Here is a 23,260-nt window from a genome sequence, read left to right as displayed (position 1 = left end):
ATAATCATTGCAGCCCGAGCCATGAAAAGAGTCAGATCTACCTGAGAAGAGTCATGGTTATCCATAATCTCCTGCTCTCCTCATCCATCTGCTGATGATTGGCAGTTCTCTCCTAGAGAGAGAGGGACAAAACTAGGTAGAAGCCTGTCAATCATCAGCAGGTGGGCAGGGAGCGCTTCATGAATAACCAGGACTCTTCTCAGGTGGCGGGGCACTTCTCCAGGCCCAGTCTGCAATGATTGTGATGTTGGTTTTCAGCAATCACTTAACATAAACTTTTAAATGACAGACTGCTGAAATCAACTCATCTGTCTCTGCTTTATTCTGCCTTTTAGTATGGGTAGCACAAAGTTGATGACAGGTTCCCTTTAAGCAAAATGGCTCTGCCTTATGATTGGTGGGAAATCTTAATGTGGTGAAACAGTCTCTTCCTCTAGCAGCATTGAGAAGAATTGCGTGACCATGTGTGTCCATTCAAGGGAACGGAGCGCCCAGGCCAGTGATACTAGTTGAAATGTCACTCGGCCAGCGGTAAACATTGAGAACAGCTGATCGGTGGGGGTCCTGGGTGTCGGACCCCGCCGATCAGATGCTGATGATCTATCCAGAAGATAGATCATCAGTTTAAACAAAGTGCAGAACCCCTTTAAGTTTCTGATTTCATCTAATTCTTTGACACACAGTCTACATTATTTGTAGATATAATATTGCTTTCCAAACAGGGATCCCCAAAACCTGATCAGGGGTAACCCACATCAGAAGACCACCACAGCAAGTCATTTTTACAGTTGTGGTGATTTCAGTCTGGCCAAAAGATGCTTGACATGAGGCAGAGTATCTTGGCAATAGTAAAGATTCTAGAATGTCCCTATGCTAAGTTTCTTTGTGATATGATTGGGATTATGGAGGATCTCTTGTAGTGGACTCTTTCCCAAGGCTCTACTTTGGTAGGAAGAGTGGAAACCACCGTCTTATAATTTGCATTATCATGTTACACTTTATCCAGTGCTTTGGGTGTGCTAGAGAATGCGTTAAAAAGTTAAAGTTTCTAAGAGGGAAAAAATCCAGAATCTCAATTTCCACCTCTTAAAATGTCAGAGGACGTGTTTCCTTATTGGATTTATGTAAAGGGTATTTTTTAGGATAGAACTACTTTGAGTAGCACGTTTGTGGATTCATTACAGTAACACGGTAAGTCATATTTCTATATGAATGTTTCATAGCCCTACCATTTTTAGTGCATTTAAACTTGATTGGGAGCCAGAATTCCTTCTTTCTGTCCGAGATCAGAGTATGAGATACAGATGTATTCTCCATTTGCTGTGTAGCTTTACTATAGTACATCAGGCCTTTTGGAACATGCTAAATGATTTTGGAATTATAAATGTTTTGATGTGTATGATGCTGGTCATTTCCCACATAAATGTCTTCCCAACGAGAGTTGAGGCCCCACTGTCTCATAATCTGATATATTTGGTCTTTCTGCAACATATATACTGCAGTGCTTGAGTCTATCCAAATATTATCATGCTTAAATGTTCCCTGTATAGCCTTATGTAAACTCACCTACATGTGTATCTCTTATAAACAAAGAATGTTCTCACCATCACGAAGATAACGGTTATTTACATGTCTCTGTAGCCTTGACTGTGTATATATTGTAGCTCTTTCTTTAACAGAATGTGCACATTGGGGATACAGTGTATATATCCATATTGCAGGGAGTGATTGCTTCTGACATTATGCAGCACATTTCCCTGGATGGAGTCATGAGAGCCTTTTTCTCAAGTTGATAATTTTCTGCCCATGTCTAAAATCATTGAAAATGTGGTTTGTTTGAGTCTCATAAATGTATAAGCCATATGTTATTGTATTTAACTAATACCATTTTAGTTCTCATAATGCACATCCAATTATTTTGTTCGCGCTTTAGAATTTTATATGTAGAGATGCAGATTATATCCTTGACATGAGTAGGGAAATGACCCACATGATTTTTCAAAAAGGCAGTGACTCACACACAAATTTGATTAAATCAGTATTCCACTAGTCAGCTGCTGGAAATGGTCCATCCATTTGTCCTGTCTTGCCTCTCCATGTAAGGAAAAGTTAGGCTGTGTTCACACTACTGTTAAAATACTACCCAGTGATGTGATGTACTGGATGTACTTCAAGGACAATGGTAAAACTATGGACAGAAGCCACAGTGTTGTATAAATTACAAATGTTTTTCTGTGTAGTTTTTAAAGGTGCTCATCGAATAGTTAGGATGTAATCTGGGTTCCGAAAATAAACTTTAATTTTCTATTATGTTTATCAATTATTCTTTGCATTCAAGATTTCTTTTAGTAGTCATTGACTACAACCTTCCAGTAGATGAAATTCTGCCACAGGTAAATGCATTATAAATAGGTAAAGCTCACACTCGGTGGCTGGATCGGGGAGGTGCTTGGCAAGGGTTCCTTACCATGCCTTGGTAAAAAATAAAATCTCTGTACTGTAAATGTAATCGTCATGCACTTGTGGGATCATCACATGAACATGACAAATTTCCATCCTTTGAAAGTACACATTGAGGCTGGCAATACACATTATTATGACTGAACCTGGTCTGGGGTTTGGGGTCTGAAGAATGCTTATTCCTCATTGTTGTCCCTCTATGGAGGGATGTTGGGAGGAATAGCTGTCAGCCACTCAACTAACAGCTATATGATGTGTATGGCCAGCTTTCGGGGTCTGGCCAGTTTCCCTTGGCATTTTTTAAAATGCCATAAACAGTCATGTATAATGCATTTGGAAAGTCTTCAGACCCTTTCATTTTTTCACATTTTGTTGTGTTGCGGCCTAAAAAAAAAAAAAAAAATGTTCTCTGACGTCAATCTGCACTCAAAACCCCATAATAGAAAATGGAAATAGAATTTTAAAAATGTTTGCAAATGTATAAAAAAAATATATATATTATATTTTACATGGACATAAGTATTCAGACCCTTTGTTATGACACTTGGAATTTAGCTCTGAAGGCCTCCCATTTCTCTTGATTAGCTTTGAGATGTTTCTACACCTTTAAAAAAAAAAAAAAAAGTCCACCTGTGGTAAATTCAGTTGATTGGACGTGCTTTAGAAAGACATACCCCTCTCTATATAAAGTCTCACAGCTAACAATGGATATCTGATTACAAACCATGAGGAGGATTGCATGTAGAGTCCAGATACATGATTGCTATCCGTATTGAAAGTTTTCTAAGGAGATGTTTTGTCACAATAGTTTTTAAGGTAAATGTCACCCTTATTCTCTTAAACCAAAACAGATAATCACTGATAATCTCCGACGCGTTTCGTCTAATATTTATCAGGTTCATCAGGGGGTAACATAATATCCATCTATTATGTTACCCCCTGATGAACCTAATAAATATTAGGCGAAACGCGTCGGGGATTATTAGTGATTATCTGTTTTGGCTTAAGAGAATAAGGGTGACATTCATCCATAAAGCGCACCATTTATTCTTTATTATATCATCCTGGAGTATCTTTTATGTAGGGATTTTTAGGGACCGGATAGCACTAGGTTCGGGGACAGGGAACCTCCACCATCAGGGGGCCGCCCTTGGCACAGCAGACCTCTAGGGCTTCTAGGGGTAGCTGGTTCCTGTTTCTAACCCTGTAATTTATCGGGTTAGAATTATCTTCCTGTACCCATCTAATTAAGTGTTTACCCTGTCACTATGTGTGTTTTTCGTTTTGGGGGTTACTACTCCCCCACTGAGTAACCTCAGTAAGTGTAGTCTTTTCACTGTCGGTATATACATACCTATACCCACTTAAATATTAAATAAAGGTAATTTTAAAAGTCACTCTTTTTTCATATATGCCCTTTACCAGATACATGATTGTGTGAATGCACAGATCTGGAGAAGGATTCAAAAAAAATTCTGCTGCACTGAAAGTTCCCATGAGCACATTCTTAAATGAAAGGAGTGTAGAAAAAACAGGAATCTTCCTAGAGTTAGCTGCTGCCACCAAACTAATAAATGGGGAGGGGGCATTGGTAAGAGAGGTGACCAAGAACCAATAGTTACTCTGGCTGAACTGCAGATATACTGTGTGCAGATGGGAGAAACTTCCACGAGGTCAACCATCACTGCAGCACTCTAACAATCTGGGCTTTATGGCAGAGTGGCCAGAAATAAGCTTCTCCTCAGTAAAAGACACGTTCAAGTTTGCAACAACAAAAAAAAAGCACCTAAAGAACTCTGACTGTGACCAACAAGGTTATCTGGTATGGTGAAACCAAGATTGAACTTTTTGACCTCAGTTCTAAGCATCATGTTTAGAGGAAACCTCCCCAATACCATCTCTACAGTGAACCATGGTGGTGTTTTTCAGCGGCTGGGACAGGGAGACTAGTCAGAGTTGAAAGCTGAATGGAGCAAAGTACTGAAATATTCCTAATGAAAACCTGATCCAGTGTGCCCTGGGCCTCAAACTGGGCCGAAAGTTTGCCTCCCAACAAGACAATGACGTAAGCATTCAGTCAAGACAATGCAACAGTGGCTTAAGGAAAACTCTGAATGTCCTTGAGTGGCTCAGCCAGAGACCTGACTTGAACACATTCAAACATCTCTGGAGAGACCTGAAAATGAATGTCCATGCCATCCAACCTGACAGAGCTTGAGAGAATCTGCATAGAAGAATGGTAGAAAATCCCTAAATAACGATGTGCAAACCTTGTGGCATAATACCTTAGAAGATTGGAGGCTGTAATCGCTGCCAAAAGTGCTTCAACTAAGTATTGAGTAAAGGGTCTGAATACTTATATCAATGCAATATTTTAGTTTTTGCTTTTCAATTAATTTGCAAAGACTTTGAACATTCTGTTTTCACTTTCTCATTATGGGATATTGAGTGCAGAATGATTGGGAAAATGTAGACCTTTTTTACTTTAGCAAAAGACCGCAACGTAACAAAATGTGAAAAAAGTCTTTCCAAATGCATTGTATACTCACTCCAGCTGACCTAACAAAGGCCCTTGCTGTCTGTGTGTGAGTGGAGTACAGTACACATACCTGTCATTCTCTGTGTCCAAGATGGCAGCACCACTTCCTAGTGTTGTTCCTAGGTGTATCTGTAATTCTATGCAGGCACTAAACAGCAAATAGTTACGTCCGGCACATGGTCTGATACAGGCATTGGAATCCCCTGTACCTGCATGTGCTTCAGAAGTGCAAATTTGCTGTTTAGTACCTGCACAGAATTACAGGTATCAAGGAACATCCCGTGGAAGCGACACCACCATCTTCCAGCCCATGGATACAGAGGATAACAAAGTATTGCACAATTTGTAAAAATATGAGGTAGTAATGGAAATATCAGCAATCCTTTTATTGGGAGTTGACTTGTTTTAGACTCATAAAATCAATGTATTTTGCAGATCAAGGCCTCTTTCACACAACCGCTTTCTTTTTCCATTTAGGGGCTGTTTTTTGCGTTCCGTATACGGAACCATTCATTTCAATGGTTCCGCAAAAAAAAGGAATGTACTCTGTATGCATTCCGTTTCCGTTTTTCCATTCAGTTGAAAGATAGAACATGTCCTATTATTGCCCGCAAATCACATTCCGTGCCTCCATTCAAGTCAATGGGTCCTGTGGGGATTTGCTCTAGTAGACAGGCTAGCGGACGCAGTATAGAGGCAACCACAAAGTCTTTAACTTAAAAAGTTCAGTGTTTTATTCACACATAAGGAAAAACAAAAAGTGACATTTTACAGTCAAGGTGTTCACACCATGAAAAGTCCACAGAACAAAAACCTTCACCTGGTTTTCAGTTTCTCCGCCTGTGGTCCACAGCAGGCTTTAGGGGTCTGTTTCTCAGCATGCGGCTCCCAGCCCTTTTGCACGGCACACATCTTCAGATCCCACAACACACAGGGACTGACAGTGCTCCACTATCAGAGAGGAGTAATCCACACACAGCTGAGACTGCTGGCTGGGTTTGATATAGGCCAGTAAAGACTCAGCCTGGAGTGTGGGGAGCAGCCACCCACCCAGCACTTTGGCTACTCCCAGTAAGAGCCGGCCCGGACCAGCTTACAGTCATAATAAAATAGCAACGTGTCAACGAGCACTAGCTGCCGCTGACACTTGAAAATACCAGCTCTTACTTCACCGAGGCCAGGAACCTCGGTGACACATACCTTCCTTCAACAACGGACCATTGCGCCTTCCTACAGGCTGCAAAAAAAACGGAAGACATACGAAAATGCCTCCATATGTCTTCCGTATCCGTTCCATTTTTGCAGAATTACCTAATGTAATTACTGTATACTGTATATGCCATACGGAAAAACGGAACGGAAACACAACGGAAACAAAAAAACGGAACAACAGATCCGTGAAAAACAGACCACAAAACACTGAAAAAGCCATACGGTCGTGTGAAAGAGGCCTAAGGCACAGTTTCCAAATAGCAGTCTGTTCAATGACATTTAGTTATTGCTTCCATTTCCATTCACCAAAGAGAACGTTGATTTGGTCCCGTATGTTCAGTTGTCATTTGCATTATCCCTGTATAGACATTATAATGGTACCAGTGATGTGACACGCCAACCTCTTGGTGCCTGCTGCCATCTGTGCAAATATGTCATAGATTCTGGTATGACCAGCCTTATTTATTGCTTGAATTAAGAAGATGTGAAATATCATGGTGTATAACTCCGCTGTCCCCATGCCTCTGCGAGCAGACATATTGCCTTGTCAGTCTTGTTTAACGTCGTATGTGGCATCATAGATTGTGCAGCTCAATCTCTATAAGTAACATCAGCCTGAAACTATGTGAGAGATTTTTATTTTAGCTCTCTATTAAAGCCTCATCAATCTTCTTTCCAGCTCAAAGTTTTTCTGGCTCCTTGTATCGAGGCCTTGATCCTCCTGGACCGCCTCAGCTATCTGCGAGAACAGGTATGTTTACTTTTACACGTGTGACCCATAGCAAGTTTCCCCGTTCCATGAGATCATTCACACTTACTGTATAAGGAAAGTCTCGCTCACAGACTACACACTTGATAATGTGCATCACTTGGAGAGCGAGGGGAAGAAATGCTTTCAGACATATGTCTAGCAGATGCTATTATTTTTGTAAAGTAAAAGCAATAACTTTAATGGCATTTTAATTAAAGTCTAATTTGCAGGACGCCAGGAATTATGTTTATAGCAGCTCTATGTAGATAGACGTGGGGGGTTGTAGAAATGGTCAATCAGTCTTATTTTGTTCAGTAAGGGTACTGTCACACTTGCGTTGTTGAATTCCAGCAATCCGAATGCTGATCCGTCTAACGAATGCATTGCAATACCGAAACCGTCGTCCGGAAAAACGGATCCGGTATTTATCTCTTTCACATTTTTAAAGGCCTGCGCAGGCCGCAAAACCGGATCCGTTTTTCCGGAACACCTGGGGCCGGCATTAATGCAGTTCAATGGAACATAATGCAGCATTCCAGCAAGTGTTCCGGATTTTGGACTGAGAAAATACCGTAGCATGCTGCGCTATTTTCTCCGTCCAAAAAACGTACAGTAACTGAACTGAAGACATCCTGAACAGATTGATCTCCATTAAAAATGCATTAGGATAAAACTGATAATTTTTTTGCGGTATTGAACCCCTCGGACGGAACTCAATACCAGAAAAGTTTAATGTGAAAGTACCCTTAGCCGGTTAGATTGCCATTAAAGCCGCCACCTGATTTTCCAGAGGACGATTATCTGTGATTGCAGTACCACTGTGCCAGAAATCTTCTTTTATCAAATTAGGAAATCCACTGGCACTGTGTTGGAATAAAAAAAAAACGTTTCTTATGCAATTTCTGCTTTGATGTCTGAAGAAAGATGTTTGCAATCTTGGTAAATTAAAGCCACTCCACAGCGCAGTGCCACGGTTTTTCCCCTATAAACATTTTACCAGTAACGCTGTGTCCACTGCCGCACCGTCCTCTCTAATCCCTTCTTGGAAGCAAGCGGTTGCTGTAAATGTTTGATATTGTTCTAAATGCTATTTTTTACACACACTAAAGCTATTTTGAAATGCGCAGATAATGATGTATTTTTCTGGCGGCCAGCTAACTGTAAATCAGAAATCGGTATGATTTCCAGGCGTGCAGATCAGGCATACTTCTTGTATTACTGACTTACTTTACTGAACCAAGGAGGGATTTGACCTAGTTTACACAGTGCTGCGGATGCCTCTAACAACACTAGGAAGCCCCAGAAGAGTTTATTGTTTAGATGCGCTCCTCCTCTAATAATCAAGAATGATATATTGTAATGACTGGTAATCAGGCACAGATGGCTTTCTAATGCTTCAGCTGTACTCTAGAATAGCCATGTGTACAGCTGAGATCTGTAGGTACATATCCTAGTCAGGAGGCTTACGTTTTCTGTGTGTTATTTTATCACATCTCATGCAGTTGGACATAGTCTGTCCTTTGTGCTAGGTCACATCAACGTTTAGCTTTCCAGTTCTTCTGATCCATCAGAAAAAGAGGGGGGGGGGGGGAATACGGATCGTGTTGCATCAGTTAGGGCTCATTCACACGACCGTACGTATTTTACGGTCCGGGAAAAAGCGATCCGCAAGAAATAAGGATGACGTCCGTGTGCATTTCGTATTTTGCGGAACGGAACAGCTAACCCCTAATAGAACAGGCCTATCCTTGTCCGTAATGCGGACAATAATAGGACATGTTCTATTTATTGTGGAAAGCAAATATTGACATACGGAAGTGGAATGCACACAGAGTAACTTTGATTTTTGGGCGGAACCATTGAAATGAATGGTTCCACATACGGTCCGCAAAAACAACTGAAAAAAATATATACGGTCGTGCGAATGACCCCTTATGCATAGAATTGCATAATATCAGTTTTTTAGACAGAAAAAAAGTACTGCATGCAGGACTTTTTTTACCCTGTCTAAAAAAATGGATCTCAGACGGAAATGGCTCAAACAGATGACAACTGATGGAACAGGATCCGTTTTTTTTAAAGGATCCCATTTTTTTTCTCTTTTCTTGTGACAGATCAGAAGAACGGAAAGCTAAGGGTACTTTCACACTTGCGTTTTTCTTTTCCGGCATGGAGTTCAGTCCTAGGGGCTCTATACCGGAAACAAAGTGATCACTTTTATCGCCATGCATTCTGAATGGAGAGTAATCCGTTCAGGATGTCTTAAGTTCAGTCTTTTTGACTGATCAGGCAAAAGATAAGACCGCAGCATGCTACAGTTTTATCTCCGGCCAAAAATCCGGAAAACTTTCCGGAATGCCAGATCTGGCATTTTCTTCCATAGGAATGTATTAATGCCAGATCCGGCATTCAAAATACCGCAATGCCAGATCCGTCCTTCCGATCTGAGCATGCGCAGACCAAATAAAATGTGAAAAAAATAAATGCCGGATCCGTTTTTCCAAATGACGGATCCGGAATTTCAATGCATTTGTAAGACGGATCAGGATCCTGATCCGTCTTACAAATGCCATCAGTTGGCATACGTTTTGACGGATCTGGCAGACAGAACTGCTTTCCGGATCACTCTGCCGCAAGTGTGAAAGTACCCTAAACTGTGATATAAACTCAGCTTATGAGGGCAGTTTTACTACAGCTGTCTAACTGTCTGAAACTTTAAATGGGTTGTTGACCCCTGGGGACCTTTTCTACAGAACCCCAGCATGGCTTAACCCACGATGGTAATCCTACAGATAGATAGTAAGCTCTTGCGGGCAGGGTCCTCTACCCCCATGTATCAGTCTGTTAATAGTTTCTTGTTTATTGTATTTTTATATATGTGTAACCTGTCTGGATGTACAGCGCCATGGAATTAATGGCACTTTCAAATAAATAATAATAATAATCCTTACCTGATCCCAGCCTCTGGAATCTGGCTCAATTGCTGCCCCTACGATTTTGCAGGTCCTTGGTCTTCCCACATCAATATCTGGTTTGACACTGGGTCATATGTCACCCATTGATCGTGTCACTGGAGGGGGAGGATCTGTAGAAAAGGTCCCCAGGGGTGAACAATCCCTTTAAACTCAGGGGCGGATAGGCAATGTATCTTACCAGGAATTGTCCCAGGGGGCTGATGTTCTGTTTTACTGAGAACATAGTATCCAGTCCTGCTCTGCTTAGGAATCCCCTGCCTGGCATTGCTGTATGTCGTGATGCCGGCGGATTAACCCTCTCGCATGCAGCGGTCAGCACGGACCGTGGCACGTGCAGAGTTTTCAGAGGGAGGGGGCTCCCTCTGATTCCATCAGCCCCTGCTCTGCGCTGACAGGGGGCCGATGGTTGAGGGCTGGGTCTCCTAGGCAACTGTCAGCGTCTTGCTGTGTAAGACGCTGACAGTTCAATTCAGTACAATACAGAATGTATTTTACTGAATTGAAACAGGGATCAAACCCTGAAAAGGTGGGACAAATATAAAAAGTGAAAAAAGGCCATAAAATAGTGTTGAAAAAAAACAAATAAATAAAAAACAGACATATTAGGTATCGCCGCGTCCATAACTATGTGCTCTGTAAAATGTCACATAATCTACCACGTCAGTTGAACGCCGTAAAAAAAAAGAGCAAAAAATGCCATATTTTTGTCACCTTATATCACAAAAAGTGTAATTCCAAGCGAACAAAAAGACATATGTACCCCAAAATAGTATTAATCAAACCGTAATCTCTTCCCGCAAAAATGAGATTTTACCTAAGACGATCATCGCAAAAATAAAAAAAATATGGCTTTTAGAAAATGGAGACACCTAAACATGATTTATTTTTCTTCAAAAATGCTTTAAGACATATTAGGTATCACCGCGTCCGTAATCATCTGCTTTATAAAACTATAACATGGTCTATCCCCTCAGGTGAACGCCGTAAAAAAATAAAAACTGCCAAAAATGCAATTTTTTTGTCACCTTCATCACAAAAAGTATCATTCCAAGCGATCCAAAAGTAAAACACACCCCAAATTGTTACCAATCAAACCATCACCCCTTCCCGAAAAAATTATTTCCTACCTAAGATAATCGTCCCAAAAATAAAAAAAAATGACTTTCAGAAAATGGAGACACTAAAACATGATTTATTTTTTTCTTCAAAAATTTTTTTTTTTTTTAAACAGTATACATATTAGGTATCGCCACGTTCAGGTGAACACCATAAAAAATGTAAACTACCAAAAATGCTATTTTTTGCCACCATACATCACAAAAAGTGTAATTTCAAGTGATCAAAAAGACATATGTCCCCAATATAGTACCAATCAAACCGTCATATCTTCCTGCAAAAAATTAGCCCCTACATAGGACAATCGCCCAAACGATAAAAAATAATATGACTTTCAGAAAATGGAGATACTAAAACGTGATTTTTTTTTTCTTCAAAAATGCTTTTATAGTGTAAAACTGAAATAAATGTAAAAAAAATAGACATATTAGGTATCTCCACGTCCATAATGACTTGCTCTATAAAAATATTATGACTTACCCCCTAAGGTCATCACCATAACAAAAAAATGTTGCAAAATTTTTTTTTCTCACCTTTCATCACAAAAAGTGTAATACCAAGCAATCAAAAAGTCATATGCTACCCAAAATAGTAACAATCAAACCGTCATATCTTCCTGCAAAAAAATGAGCCCCTAGATAAGACAATCGCCCCAAAAATAAAAAATACTGGCCTTCAGAAAGTGGAGATGCTCAAACATGATATATTTTTTTTAAAAGCTTTTATTGTGTAAAGCTTAAATACATATATGTCTTAATAGACATATTAGGTATCACCGTGTCCGTAAAAACCTGCTCTATAAAAATATCACATGATCTACCCCCTTAGTTGAACGCTGTTTAAAAAATAAACTGTGCCAAAATAACCATTTTTTGGTCACCTTGCCCCAAAAAAGTGTCATATTGAATGATCAAAAAATCATATGTACCCAAAAATGGTACCAATAAAAATATCAGCTCTTCCTGCAAAAAAAGAGCCCATGCACAAGACGATCAGCAGAAAAATAAGAGAAATGTAGCTTTCAGAAAATGAAGACACAAAAATATTATTTTTGTTTTCAAAAATGCTTTATGTAAAACTGAAACAACAAAAAAAATACACACATATTTGGTATTGTCGCATCCGTATTAACCTGCTCTATAAAAGCAACACATGATCTATCCTGCCAGGAGAACTCCATAAACAAAAACAAAAAACTGTGCCACAACAGCCATTTTTTGGTTACCTCGCCTCACAAAAAGCATAATTGTTCTGCTTCTGCTTTTGTGTTGTATAACACTAGTCAGACAGCTTAACAATAATTCAGAAGTCAAGAAACGTGAGACATCAGATCTGTTTGTATTCTCTTTTCTGAATAACTTTGTAAAACTACAATATAAACATAAACAAAACATATGTATCAGTACATTACATATAATACAGCAGCCTCACTTCATCAGTGAGAGTACTCACAGACAATTCCACCATTAGTCCAGGAATAAATCAAGAGCTCCTCTGCATGCAGCCTGCAAGATCCAGGAGCAGTGATGAAATGGAGGAAATACAGTTCCAGGTTAAAGGTTACTGCCTCTGACTCAGAGAACAATACACTTCCTGTAAAGTTCTGGCGAAGTAGAAACTGACTTTGACCACTAGATGGCAGCAACGTCAAACATAACATTTCAGTACAATCTTTACAGCACATTATAATGCAAAATAGGCGGAACACTCCCTGTCTGGCATAATTATTATGTCACTACCTAAATAACTACTGCTATGCAGAAAAAACATATAAACAGGAAATGGAATCCTAGCTAATCTGAAACTAAAACTATGACGTCAGTTATAGGTCTAAGATACATTTTGGAAGTCCCATTCTTTGCAATCTTGACCTCTACCTTCCTAACATTGCCATCCCTGCTTGGTAGAGCATTGACAATAAGTCCTACAGGCCACTCGTTCCTGCTCTCTTGGCTGTCCTTCAACAGAACAACATCACCCACTTTTACATTTGGGCGATCCTCAGTCCATTTCCTACGGCGTTGCAGATTCGACAGATACTCCCTCTTCCATCTTTTCCAAAAGGTGTCTGCCAAGCATTGTACTTGCTTCCATTGTTTAGCATGAACTTGTGCTGTACTTATGGTTCCGGATGGAGCAGACAAAGAGTTCACCTTTTGAGTCAACAACATTGCTGGGGTAAGGACCATAGGTGTATCTGGGTCTGAGGACACAGGAACTATAGGCCTGGCATTCATAATAGCTGTAACCTCTGCCATAAAGGTGCTTAAAGTCTCATGGGTTAAGTGAGCAGTTTTAGTTTGTAGCAACATAGCGTCCAAGATTCGCCTGGCAATACCTATAAGTCTCTCCCAGACACCACCCATGTGTGAAGAGTGTGGAGGATTAAAGACCCATGTACATCCTCTGTCTTGGAGAAAGTCTTGCAATTGTGATTCGCTGGCACAAATGTTAAGTTCCTTGCAGGCTCCTACAAAGTTTGTTCGTCTGTCAGAACGGAGCAGTTTTGCTGGGCCACGAATTGAGAAGAATCTCCTCAAAGCATTAATAAAGCTTGATGTTGACATGGTTTCAAGTAGCTCTATGTGTACAGCTCGGGTGGACAAACAAGTGAAAAGGACTGCCCATCGTTTACTGTCTGCGCTGCCTCCTCTAGTGCGGCGGGTTAAGACAGACCACGGACCAAATACATCTAAGCCCACATTGGTGAAAGGTGGTTGAGCAATTACTCTGTCCTCTGGTAACTCTGCCATCTTTTGACTTTGTAACCTTCCTCGCAGCTTGCGGCAGATGACACATCTGTGTATAACAGCTGATACCAAGCGTTTGCCACCAAGAATCCAGAAACCTGCGGTTCTAATTGCACCCTCTGTGATGTGTCGCCCTTGGTGAACTACTTGTTCATGATAGTACCTAACAAGCAGTGTTGCAATGTGGTGATTATAAGGTATAATGACAGGCTGTTTCTCTTCCTCTGAAAGTTCTGCAAGAGACAAACGTCCACCTACTCTCAACAACCCATTTTTGTCTAAAAAGGGGCTAAGCTTCCTAAGACGGCTTTGTTTCGGGAATGTCTTTTGTTTTTTGATGCAGTCAATTTCCTTCTGGAAATGTTTGCTTTGAACAGAAGAGATTATAACAGACTTTGCCTGAGCAAGTTCTTCTAGATTGACTTGTTCATGGAAACTTTCCCACCTTCTGACCTGATTGCTGCTGGTTTCCCTCTGGAAGGTTTTAGCGACATGGATGAGTCTGGCTAGGGTCTTAACTAATATCTTCCAGCAAGAAAATCTATCAAAGCAATGTGAGTGAAGTGTGGCTTCAGAAGCTCTGGTACTGAAGCTTGTAATCTCAAATCTGATTTCAGGGTCAGCTTCAGGCTCTATGAGTGGAAAAGCAGTGTCTATATCCTCACAGTGTGGTTGGTACAGAAAGGTTGGGCCTGAGAACCAAATAGAGTTCTGAAGGCATGCTGCTTGAGTAGGCCTAGTGGCATAATCTGCAGGGTTTTGATCTTCTATAGAGAGGGCCTGTTTATCATCATCTTTAGTTTTCTGAAATACTGTTATCCCTAGATTGTCTGTCTCAATGTTGGAGTTGACTTCTTCTTTACCATATAGTGTAGAAAAGTCACAGTGTTGTGTTGACCTGCCAAAGCTTTCCTTGACAATGAAGTTGTTGTGACAGGGACTGAGAAGGGATGTGCGTCCATTTGTTAACACAGACGTCTTCAAAGTGCTAACGTTGTCAGGCTGGTGCACTGTCCCCAGGCAAACTTCTCCTACAATGACCCACCCCAGGTCCAGTCTCTGTGCATAAGGGGCATTATAAGGTCCATTGATTTGCTGGCGTACCTTGTGTACCTGAAGGATATCTCTTCCAAGAAGTAGAAGGATAGAAACATCTGGCTCAACAGCTGGGATTAGGTGAGCAATTGAGCGGAGGTGGGGGTGGTGATGAGCTACTTCTGGAGATGGAATCTCAGTTTTGTCATCAGGTATCATGCCACACTCTATTAGGGTAGGAAGTGGGAACTGCACTTTCTTATTGAAGGATTCAATGGTAAAGTCAGTAGCTCTTCTCCCTGTGGTTTCAATTGTCCCTGCACATGTCCTTAGAGTGTATGGAACTGCACTTGCCTTAAGGTTAAAGATATCAAAGAAATCTGACTTTGCAAGGGATCTGTTACTCTGTTCATCTAGCACTGCATACATTTTCACCGCCCTTTCTCTCTTGCCAGTGGGATACACAGTCACTAGACAGATTTTAGAGCATGATCGTGCACTCTTGCCTTGTCCACATACTTCGGTGCAATTGGACATTACAGAGGAGAGTGAGGTCTCTTGTTGCTCCCTGCCCTGATCTTTCCTGGGTTCTACAGTCTCTAGTGGGGCAGGAGCAGGGCCGGGGTGCAAAGCTGCAATATGTCTCTCACTGCCACATTCTGTACATTCTACTGGTATTTTGCAGTCTTTGGCAATGTGATAAGTAGATCCGCAGCACTTGAAACAGATGCCGTTTTGTTTAAGGAAGGACATCCGCTCTGCGATGGGTTTGCTTCTAAAGCCTTTGCATTTCTTTAGTGGATGTGTTTTTTTGTGTATTGGACAATGTCTCTCAGGGTTTTCTATGGTGTGTACCTTGTGGGTGCTTTGGTAGTCTGTGACTTCTGAAGGTACAGCTGTTTTGTGTGTGGATACATAGGTCCTACCGTGAGGTCCTTGAGGTCTCTCTGGTCTGTGTGATTGATTGCCGCTGGTGGTGAAGGCGAAACTGGGATCACTTCGGATTTTCGCTTGCTGTCGGACAAACCTAGAAAACACAGAGAAAGGGGGAAAAGAGACTCCATAATCTTCTTTGAATTTACCTCCCACAGGCATCCACTTGTCTTGCAGATTTGAAGGTAGCTTCTCTACTATGGGATTAGTGCCTCTAGCTGTATCTAGATACGAAAGTCCTTGCAAGTAGCCATCCTCTTTGGCATATTCTATCTCTAGTAGAAGATCACTTAGTTCTTGTAGCCGCACGTTGTCTCTGTAGCCCACCTTGGGAAAGACTTCAAGTTTATTCAACAGTGCTCCTTCTATTACCTCTGGGGATCCATACGTTTCTTCTAGTCTTCTCCAGGTCATGTTGAGTCCTGCTGCAGGGTTAAACAGGTTTGCTCTTCTCATCCTCTTAGCATGCTCTGCTGACTCGGTGCCAAGCCATTTTATCATTAAATTAAGCATTTCTGCTGGTGATAAGTTCAGACCTTCAGTGGCATTCAGAAAGGAAGATTTCCATGCCCAATAGTTTTCAGGACAGTCATCAAATTGGAGAAAGCCTGAGCTAACCATTTCTTTGCGGATGAGATATTTGGTGACATCCGCTGCACATTGTTGTTCGCGCATGTAATCTGTAGGTTGAGGTGATGGGAACACTTGTTTTTTGTTCTTAGGGGTTTCTGGTGCTTCCTTCTTGGTTTGCTGGCAGTCGCTGACCTCATGAGGTTGATTGGGCCTGCTCAGGGGGTATGTTGATCTCGGCCTGAATTCCTTTGCTTCAGGTTTAAGAGACTGTTCCTTTGTATGCGCATCAGTAAGGTTCTGGAGGTACTCATTTGTACGATCTGCAGAGAATAGAGGTTTTTCTGGAACCTCTGAGTCTTTATATGATCTTTCACTTCCTAACCGACTTGTTCCCATGTAGGCAGCGGCCTCTGCTTCAGCAGCAGCAGCTGCAGTCTGTCGCTGCAGGATGAGCAATTTTGATTCTAAAACCGCTTCTTCTTGTGCTATGGCAGCTTCCCTAGCTGCTCTTTCTTGTGCTATGGCAGCTTCCCTAGCTGCTCTTTCTTGTGCTATGGCAGCTTCCCTAGCTGCTTCCATAGCTGCCTCTTTAGCTCTCTCTTGTGCTATGGCAGCTTTCTTTGCTGCTAACTCCTGCATCATCATGGCTTCTTTTTCTGCATACTGTAGCTGGACGCGGGCAGCTTCTGCCTTGGCACGAGCTCTAACTGCTGAGGAACTTGCTGAGGACATCTTGCTAGCCCGTGAAGTTCTGGACACATAAGACTTTGCATCGTCTTGCTGGGCACTGGGAATGTTCTCCCTGCCTTGCTGTATCGGCGGTAGCGTGACATCAGCCTGGTACTTTGTTCCTGATCTTAGACTCATGCTGCAGTAATGGCGTCTCAGTTTATTCCAGACCGCCACGTGGGTTGTCTTTTTACTGTTCTGCTTCGCGTTATTGACTGTTGTATAACACTAGTCAGACAGCTTAACAATAATTCAGAAGTCAAGAAACGTGAGACATCAGATCTGTTTGTATTCTCTTTTCTGAATAACTTTGTAAAACTACAATATAAACATAAACAAAACATATGTATCAGTACATTACATATAATACAGCAGCCTCACTTCATCAGTGAGAGTACTCACAGACAATTCCACCATTAGTCCAGGAATAAATCAAGAGCTCCTCTGCATGCAGCCTGCAAGATCCAGGAGCAGCGATGAAATGGAGGAAATACAGTTCCAGGTTAAAGGTTACTGCCTCTGACTCAGAGAACAATACACTTCCTGTAAAGTTCTGGCGAAGTAGAAACTGACTTTGACCACTAGATGGCAGCAACGTCAAACATAACATTTCAGTACAATCTTTACAGCACATTATAATGCAAAATAGGCGGAACAATAATATTTAGCAATCAAAAATCATATGTACCCCAAAATAGTACCAATAAAACTGTCACCTCATAGTTTACCACTTTTTGGGAGTTTCTACTCTAGGGGTGATTAAGGGGGTCTTCAAATGTGACATGGCAAAATTATCCCAGTAAAATCTGCCCTCCAAAATCCATATGGCGCTCCTTTCCCTCTGCACCCTGCCATGTACCCATACAGTAGTTTACGACCACATGTGCGGTGTTTCTGTAAACTGCAGAATCAGGGTAATAAATATTAAGTTTTTTTTCCCAGTTAAACCTTGCTGTGTTACAGGGAAAAATAGATTAAGGGTACTTTCACACTAGCGTTTTTCTTTTCCGGCGCTGAGTTCCGTCCTAGGGGCTCAAATCCGGAAAAGAACTGATCAGTTTTATACTAATGCATTCTGAATGGAGAGTCCGTCCCTCAGGATGCATCAGGATGTCTTCTGTTCAGTATTTTTGACTGATCAGGCTTTTCAGAAAACCGTAGCATCCAGTATTTTTACCTCTGGCCAAAAATCCTGAACACTTTGACTGAACGCCGGATCCGCCCTTTTCCCATTGACTTGCATTAACGCCGGATCCGGCGCCGTGTGTTCCGTCAAAACGGATCCGGCTTTTGCATGCTAAACCCGAAAAATAGGAAAAAAAAGTTAGTCCGTAAATGGTGGATCTGTTTTTTCCAATGCATTTTTCCATTGTGCTCAAAATCCTGATCAGGATTCAAATGTAATCAGTTTTCACACGTTTTTCCGGATCCGGCGGGCAGTTCGGGTGTCGAAATTGAACGCCGGATTCAAACGACGCTAGTGTGAAAGTAGCCTAAAATGGAAGATCTGCAAAAAAATGAGAAATTTTGAAATGTGGTTAACAAAGTTTGTCAAATCAGTTTTAAATAACTTGAAGGGTGTAGTTTTCTAAAATGGGAAAAAAAAGGGGGGGTGGTCAGTCAACACATCCCAATGTTCAGGTGCCATGGCTAGAAACATACAGGGGAAAAAAGACAATGCAGCAGCACTCTGCAAACACAATGTACATTAATGGAATAATTATAGAAAACATTCTGGTGCGAATGCTACGCTTATTTTGCAAATTTGAGATTCTTGGCAAATACATTTTGTACAAAATTATTTGGGCCCGTCTGCCAAACGTCAAGGCGATCTCTATCAGACGGGACCTTACACTAAATCCTGCAATACTTTTGTACAAAATGTATTTGCCAAGAATCTCAAATTTGCAAAATAAGAGTAGCATTAACACCTACCGTATTTATCGGCGTATAACACGCACAGGCGTATAACACGCACCTTCATTTTAAGAGGGAAATTTCAGGAAAAAAATTTAAATTTCAAATAAAGAACTATAATAAGGGTAGCTCAGAACTTTTTTTTATTAATATTATTACCACTTATAAAGGTAAATAATGTAAAAGGATGACACTTATAGGGCTCTGTGGATGACACAGATCCCCATAAGTGTCATCTACAGATCCCCCATCAGATGGATCAGTGTGGAGAGAGGAGGCGGGGACACTCATGGCGGGGCCCGGTGCAGTGACTCTACTCTAATACACCGGGCCCCGCAACTGTTAAACATTCAATCTGATCTCTATAATTGTAGACGCGCTGTACAGTGTACGGTACTTACTGTAGTACCGGAGGTATAACATTAAGACGGCGCAGACCGGCATCTCCCTCGGTCATGTGCCGCCTGTCTCAGCTCCCTCCTCATGCGCCGCCTGTCTCAGCTCCCTCCTCATGCGCCGCCTGTCTCAGCTCCCTCCTCATGCGCCGCCTGTCTCAGCTCCCTCCTCATGCGCCGCCTGTCTCAGCTACCTCCTCATGCGACGCCTGTCTCAGCTCCCTCCTCATGCGACGCCTGCCCCAGCTCCCTCCTCATGCGCCGCCTGCCTGCTTATCTCACTTTATGAATGAACAGGCAGGCGGCGCATGACAGAGTGAGCTGGGGCAGGCACCGCATGACAGAGGGAGCTGGGACAGGCGGTGCATGAGGAGGGAGCTGCGGCAGGCGCTGCGCCGTCTTAATGTTATACCTCCGGTATGTAAAAACATGGCTTCTTAACATTATATCGGCGTATAACACGCATACATCATTTGCCCCCTATTTTCAGGGGGAAAAAGTGCGTGTTATACGCCGATAAATACGGTACTTATTTCTGTTTGCAGAATGCTGCTGCATTGTTTATTTTCCTTTATGTTTGAAGCCATGGCAGCGTACACCTGCACATTGGGATGTGTTGACTGATCCTTTTTTTTTTTGCATGCAGTTGTAGTGGAGCTGGAGGTATGGCTGACTCCAGTTGGTCTTGCACCCCTGACAGCCTGTCTGCCCCATAGGCTGATTTTTTTTTGAATAAGTATAAAGCTGTAGCCTGCTCTCATTGTATTTATTAGAAGCCATTTAGCACCAGGAGTGCCAGTCACAGAAGGAAAGCACCTCTGATACAAGCAGGGTGCTTTAGGACCCAGGGAGCAGCACTCCTTCAGGCATGGATGAGGTGGCTCCTCCACGGCAGGTGCAGGATGGACAGACAGGCAGCTGTGAGAGCAGGACAGTAGGGGGCGTGGTGAGAGCAGGATAGGAGGGGGTGTGGTGAGAGCAGGACAGGAGGGGGCGTGGTGAGAGCAGGATAGGAGGGGGTGTGGTGAGAGCAGGACAGGAGGGGGCGTGGTGAGAGCAGGACAGGAGGGGGCGTGGTGAGAGCAGGACAGTAGGGGGCGCGGCGAGAGCAAGACGGGAGGGGGCGCGGCGAGAGCAAGACGGGAGGGGGCGCGGCGAGAGCAAGACGGGAGGGGGCGCGGCTGCCAATAGCAGGAAAACCAGTCAGATCTGCTTAAGAAGATAAATTAGTAAGCGTAATATCTCCATACTTTCTTTATAGTTTTAATAAGTTCTAACAGTGGCCAACCCCTTTAATTATTATCAGTTATGTGTGTAGCACTCTGTACTTATATCTGCTTTATTTTGTGTAGTGCCCACTGCTCTTCATAAACAGTACTTCCAGTGTGTTTGTATATTTGATGATGGTGCCCCTTCAGCACGGACAAGAAGCTTCAACAAATCTATCAACTGTAGAAATGAGTAATTTCCCAATATTCGTTTTAAGACTGATTTGGTCAAATTGACCATCAGCTTTGATTTGGGTAGAATAAATTTGGCCATAATCAAAAGTGTCTCAATGGGCCTGAAACATTTGTGTTTGACCCTCTGAGCTGTCCTAGGACTGTATCCTTCTTTTTCAAGATCTTTTAAAGGGTATTCCTATATTGGACATTATCGGCATACATTTTTATGGGAGTGCCGAAAATTGCCGTACAGCGCGCTCAGCTATTTTTGGAATTTTATTTGAAATGAATGGGAAGCACACCACGCAAGCATGGCCACTGCTACGTTCACTTCTATTGGGCTTACTGAAATAGCTGAGCCAGCACTATTTTCAGCGCTGCCATAGGGATGAATGGAGGGCAGCACTTTACAGGACCTGTTCTAACTGGAACCTGCACCTATCAGACATTGGGGGCATATCCCAATGTCCAGGATGAGAATACCCCTTTAATGCCAAAACAGCTAAAGTCAAAGCAACAGTGATGTAAGTGGCTATGGGTAAACGAATGGTAACAAACTGCCTGCTTGAAAGCACACTATTCTGACTGTTTTATTTTTTATAAAAAAAGCCCCAAAATGATCCTTTTTTGATATGCCTTCTCTGTCTTCTAACCTGACAAATGGCTGCAATTTTTAGCTATTTGTATTGGATGAATTCCAAAAGCTTTGGATAGGCCAAAATCTGAATCATTCATAAAATTCATAAGAAATTTATTTGTGCCAAATCGTTTTGGTCATCTGTACCGTCCTACCTCTGTAAACTATCTCCATCAGCATTTCAATTTCCTGCTGTTTTACTATTTTCTCTGCAATCCATTTGCAGAGTTTTTTTTCTGCTATTTCATAAACCCCTCACCCAACGTTGATGGTATTACTTTTCAGTATACACTACTTTCTAAACTTACACAGTATGTGAAGTACGGTATTAACGATGCACGGTAGGTAGTTATGACATCATTGCAGTCCCACACTTCACCACTGATAATGTAGCTATTTTCTATTTTTATTAAACTAGACCTTTATATTTTCAATGTTTTTCTAATTATATGTATGCCATTGTGTTTTATAGGAGAACACAGTTTGGTCTGGCGTGGTGAAATTGTTTGACCCTGTGAAATCTCCACGATGCTATGCAGTGGTTTCATTGAAGCAGCCATGAAGAATTATTGCACGCCATGTCGTATGAATAGGATAATGGTATACAATGAAATTGCAATATCCATGAGATACAGATTTCATATATAAAAACATGTGCTGCAGTCAGCATCTAAATACCTGCCCTAGCACATCTTGGATATGGTCTCACAGCAGTGTTACATTCATTACTGTGGTGACATCCAGTAGTGTCTGGTGGCCATAACACTGTAAGCACATGTGCTTTTGAGAAATCCAAAGAAGGGCTCATTAATATATGTTAAATATAAAAGTTTTTAGTATGAAAATATTTTGTGTACTTTTCTTAAAGGAGTCATCCAGTGTAAATGAAAACCTCCCTAATGCCCCTGAACATGTTAAATTAATAAAATAACATATACTTACCAATTTATACACTGCTTATGTTCCAGTCCTCTCCTCTCTTTTGTGTTTACAGGCTGCATATGGCAAATGACTGCTGCAGCCAATCACTGTCCTCAGCAGTATAGGGCACAAGACCGCTGAGGTCAGTGATTGGCTTCAGCAGTCACATGCCATTTGCAGCTACTGTAAGACACTACTGAAGCCTGTAGACACAGACTAGAGGTGCATACCAGAGCAGCAGCACTGGAAACTGCAGGGGATTAACTGGTGAGTATATTTTATTTTATTATTTTAACACATTTAGAAGCACTGGGGAGGTTTTTAGTCCAGAAAAAGTTTGAATGCATTTTTAATTTGCAGACCCTAATGTATTTTGAGACATTTATGTTTTAGATGTGTTTGATTATAAATATTTTATATCTCTGGGTATCATTGTCTTTCGTTGTATCTGTGCTTCAGTGGACTTTTTTAGATTTTAGAAAGGCATATTCTGGACTTTTAGCCTGTTTATAAGATCGATAAGATTTGAATAATAAAGATCATTTGATAACACTCTTTGACTTTACTTACAAAACCCTTACTGTTTAGTCTCGCACGTTCCTGTTTATCCCACAACTAATCTACTGTATGTCAAGCCTAAATTCTGTATCACCCTTGGTACTGTGGACAGTGTGGGAGGGCGTGTGTATCCCACCCAGAAACCGCAGCTGGGTGAGATAACTAAAATCGGGAAAGCTGCAGTGGTCTTAGCAAAGTATAGTTTGCTGAGACAGTTTTGTATACATTTTCTTCTGGGCTGGATTTAACTTGAATTGGCGGATAGGTTTGGTAGTGGGATCTGCCAGTCCACACCCTTCCTGCACAGGTATTCC

General features: G+C 41.7%; 1 protein-coding gene across 1 annotated transcript in view; it reads left to right on the top strand.

Annotated features, from left to right (window-relative positions):
* The window catches only part of METTL25 (methyltransferase like 25), a 310,650-nt gene extending 287,710 nt beyond the window's left edge, over positions 1 to 22,940 (top strand). Inside the window, exons 14-15 of the mRNA XM_044277228.1 lie at positions 6,891 to 6,962; positions 21,940 to 22,940. Of these exons, the coding sequence (XP_044133163.1) occupies positions 6,891 to 6,962; positions 21,940 to 22,029 (162 nt within the window). The 3' untranslated portion in view covers positions 22,030 to 22,940. The remainder of the gene's footprint in view (positions 1 to 6,890; positions 6,963 to 21,939) is intronic.
* The last annotated feature ends 320 nt before the right edge of the window (positions 22,941 to 23,260 follow it).

This window comes from Bufo gargarizans, chromosome 2 (assembly GCF_014858855.1).
Source record: "Bufo gargarizans isolate SCDJY-AF-19 chromosome 2, ASM1485885v1, whole genome shotgun sequence".
Lineage (NCBI taxonomy): Eukaryota > Metazoa > Chordata > Amphibia > Anura > Bufonidae > Bufo > Bufo gargarizans.
This window is presented reverse-complemented; position numbering and strand designations above follow the sequence as displayed.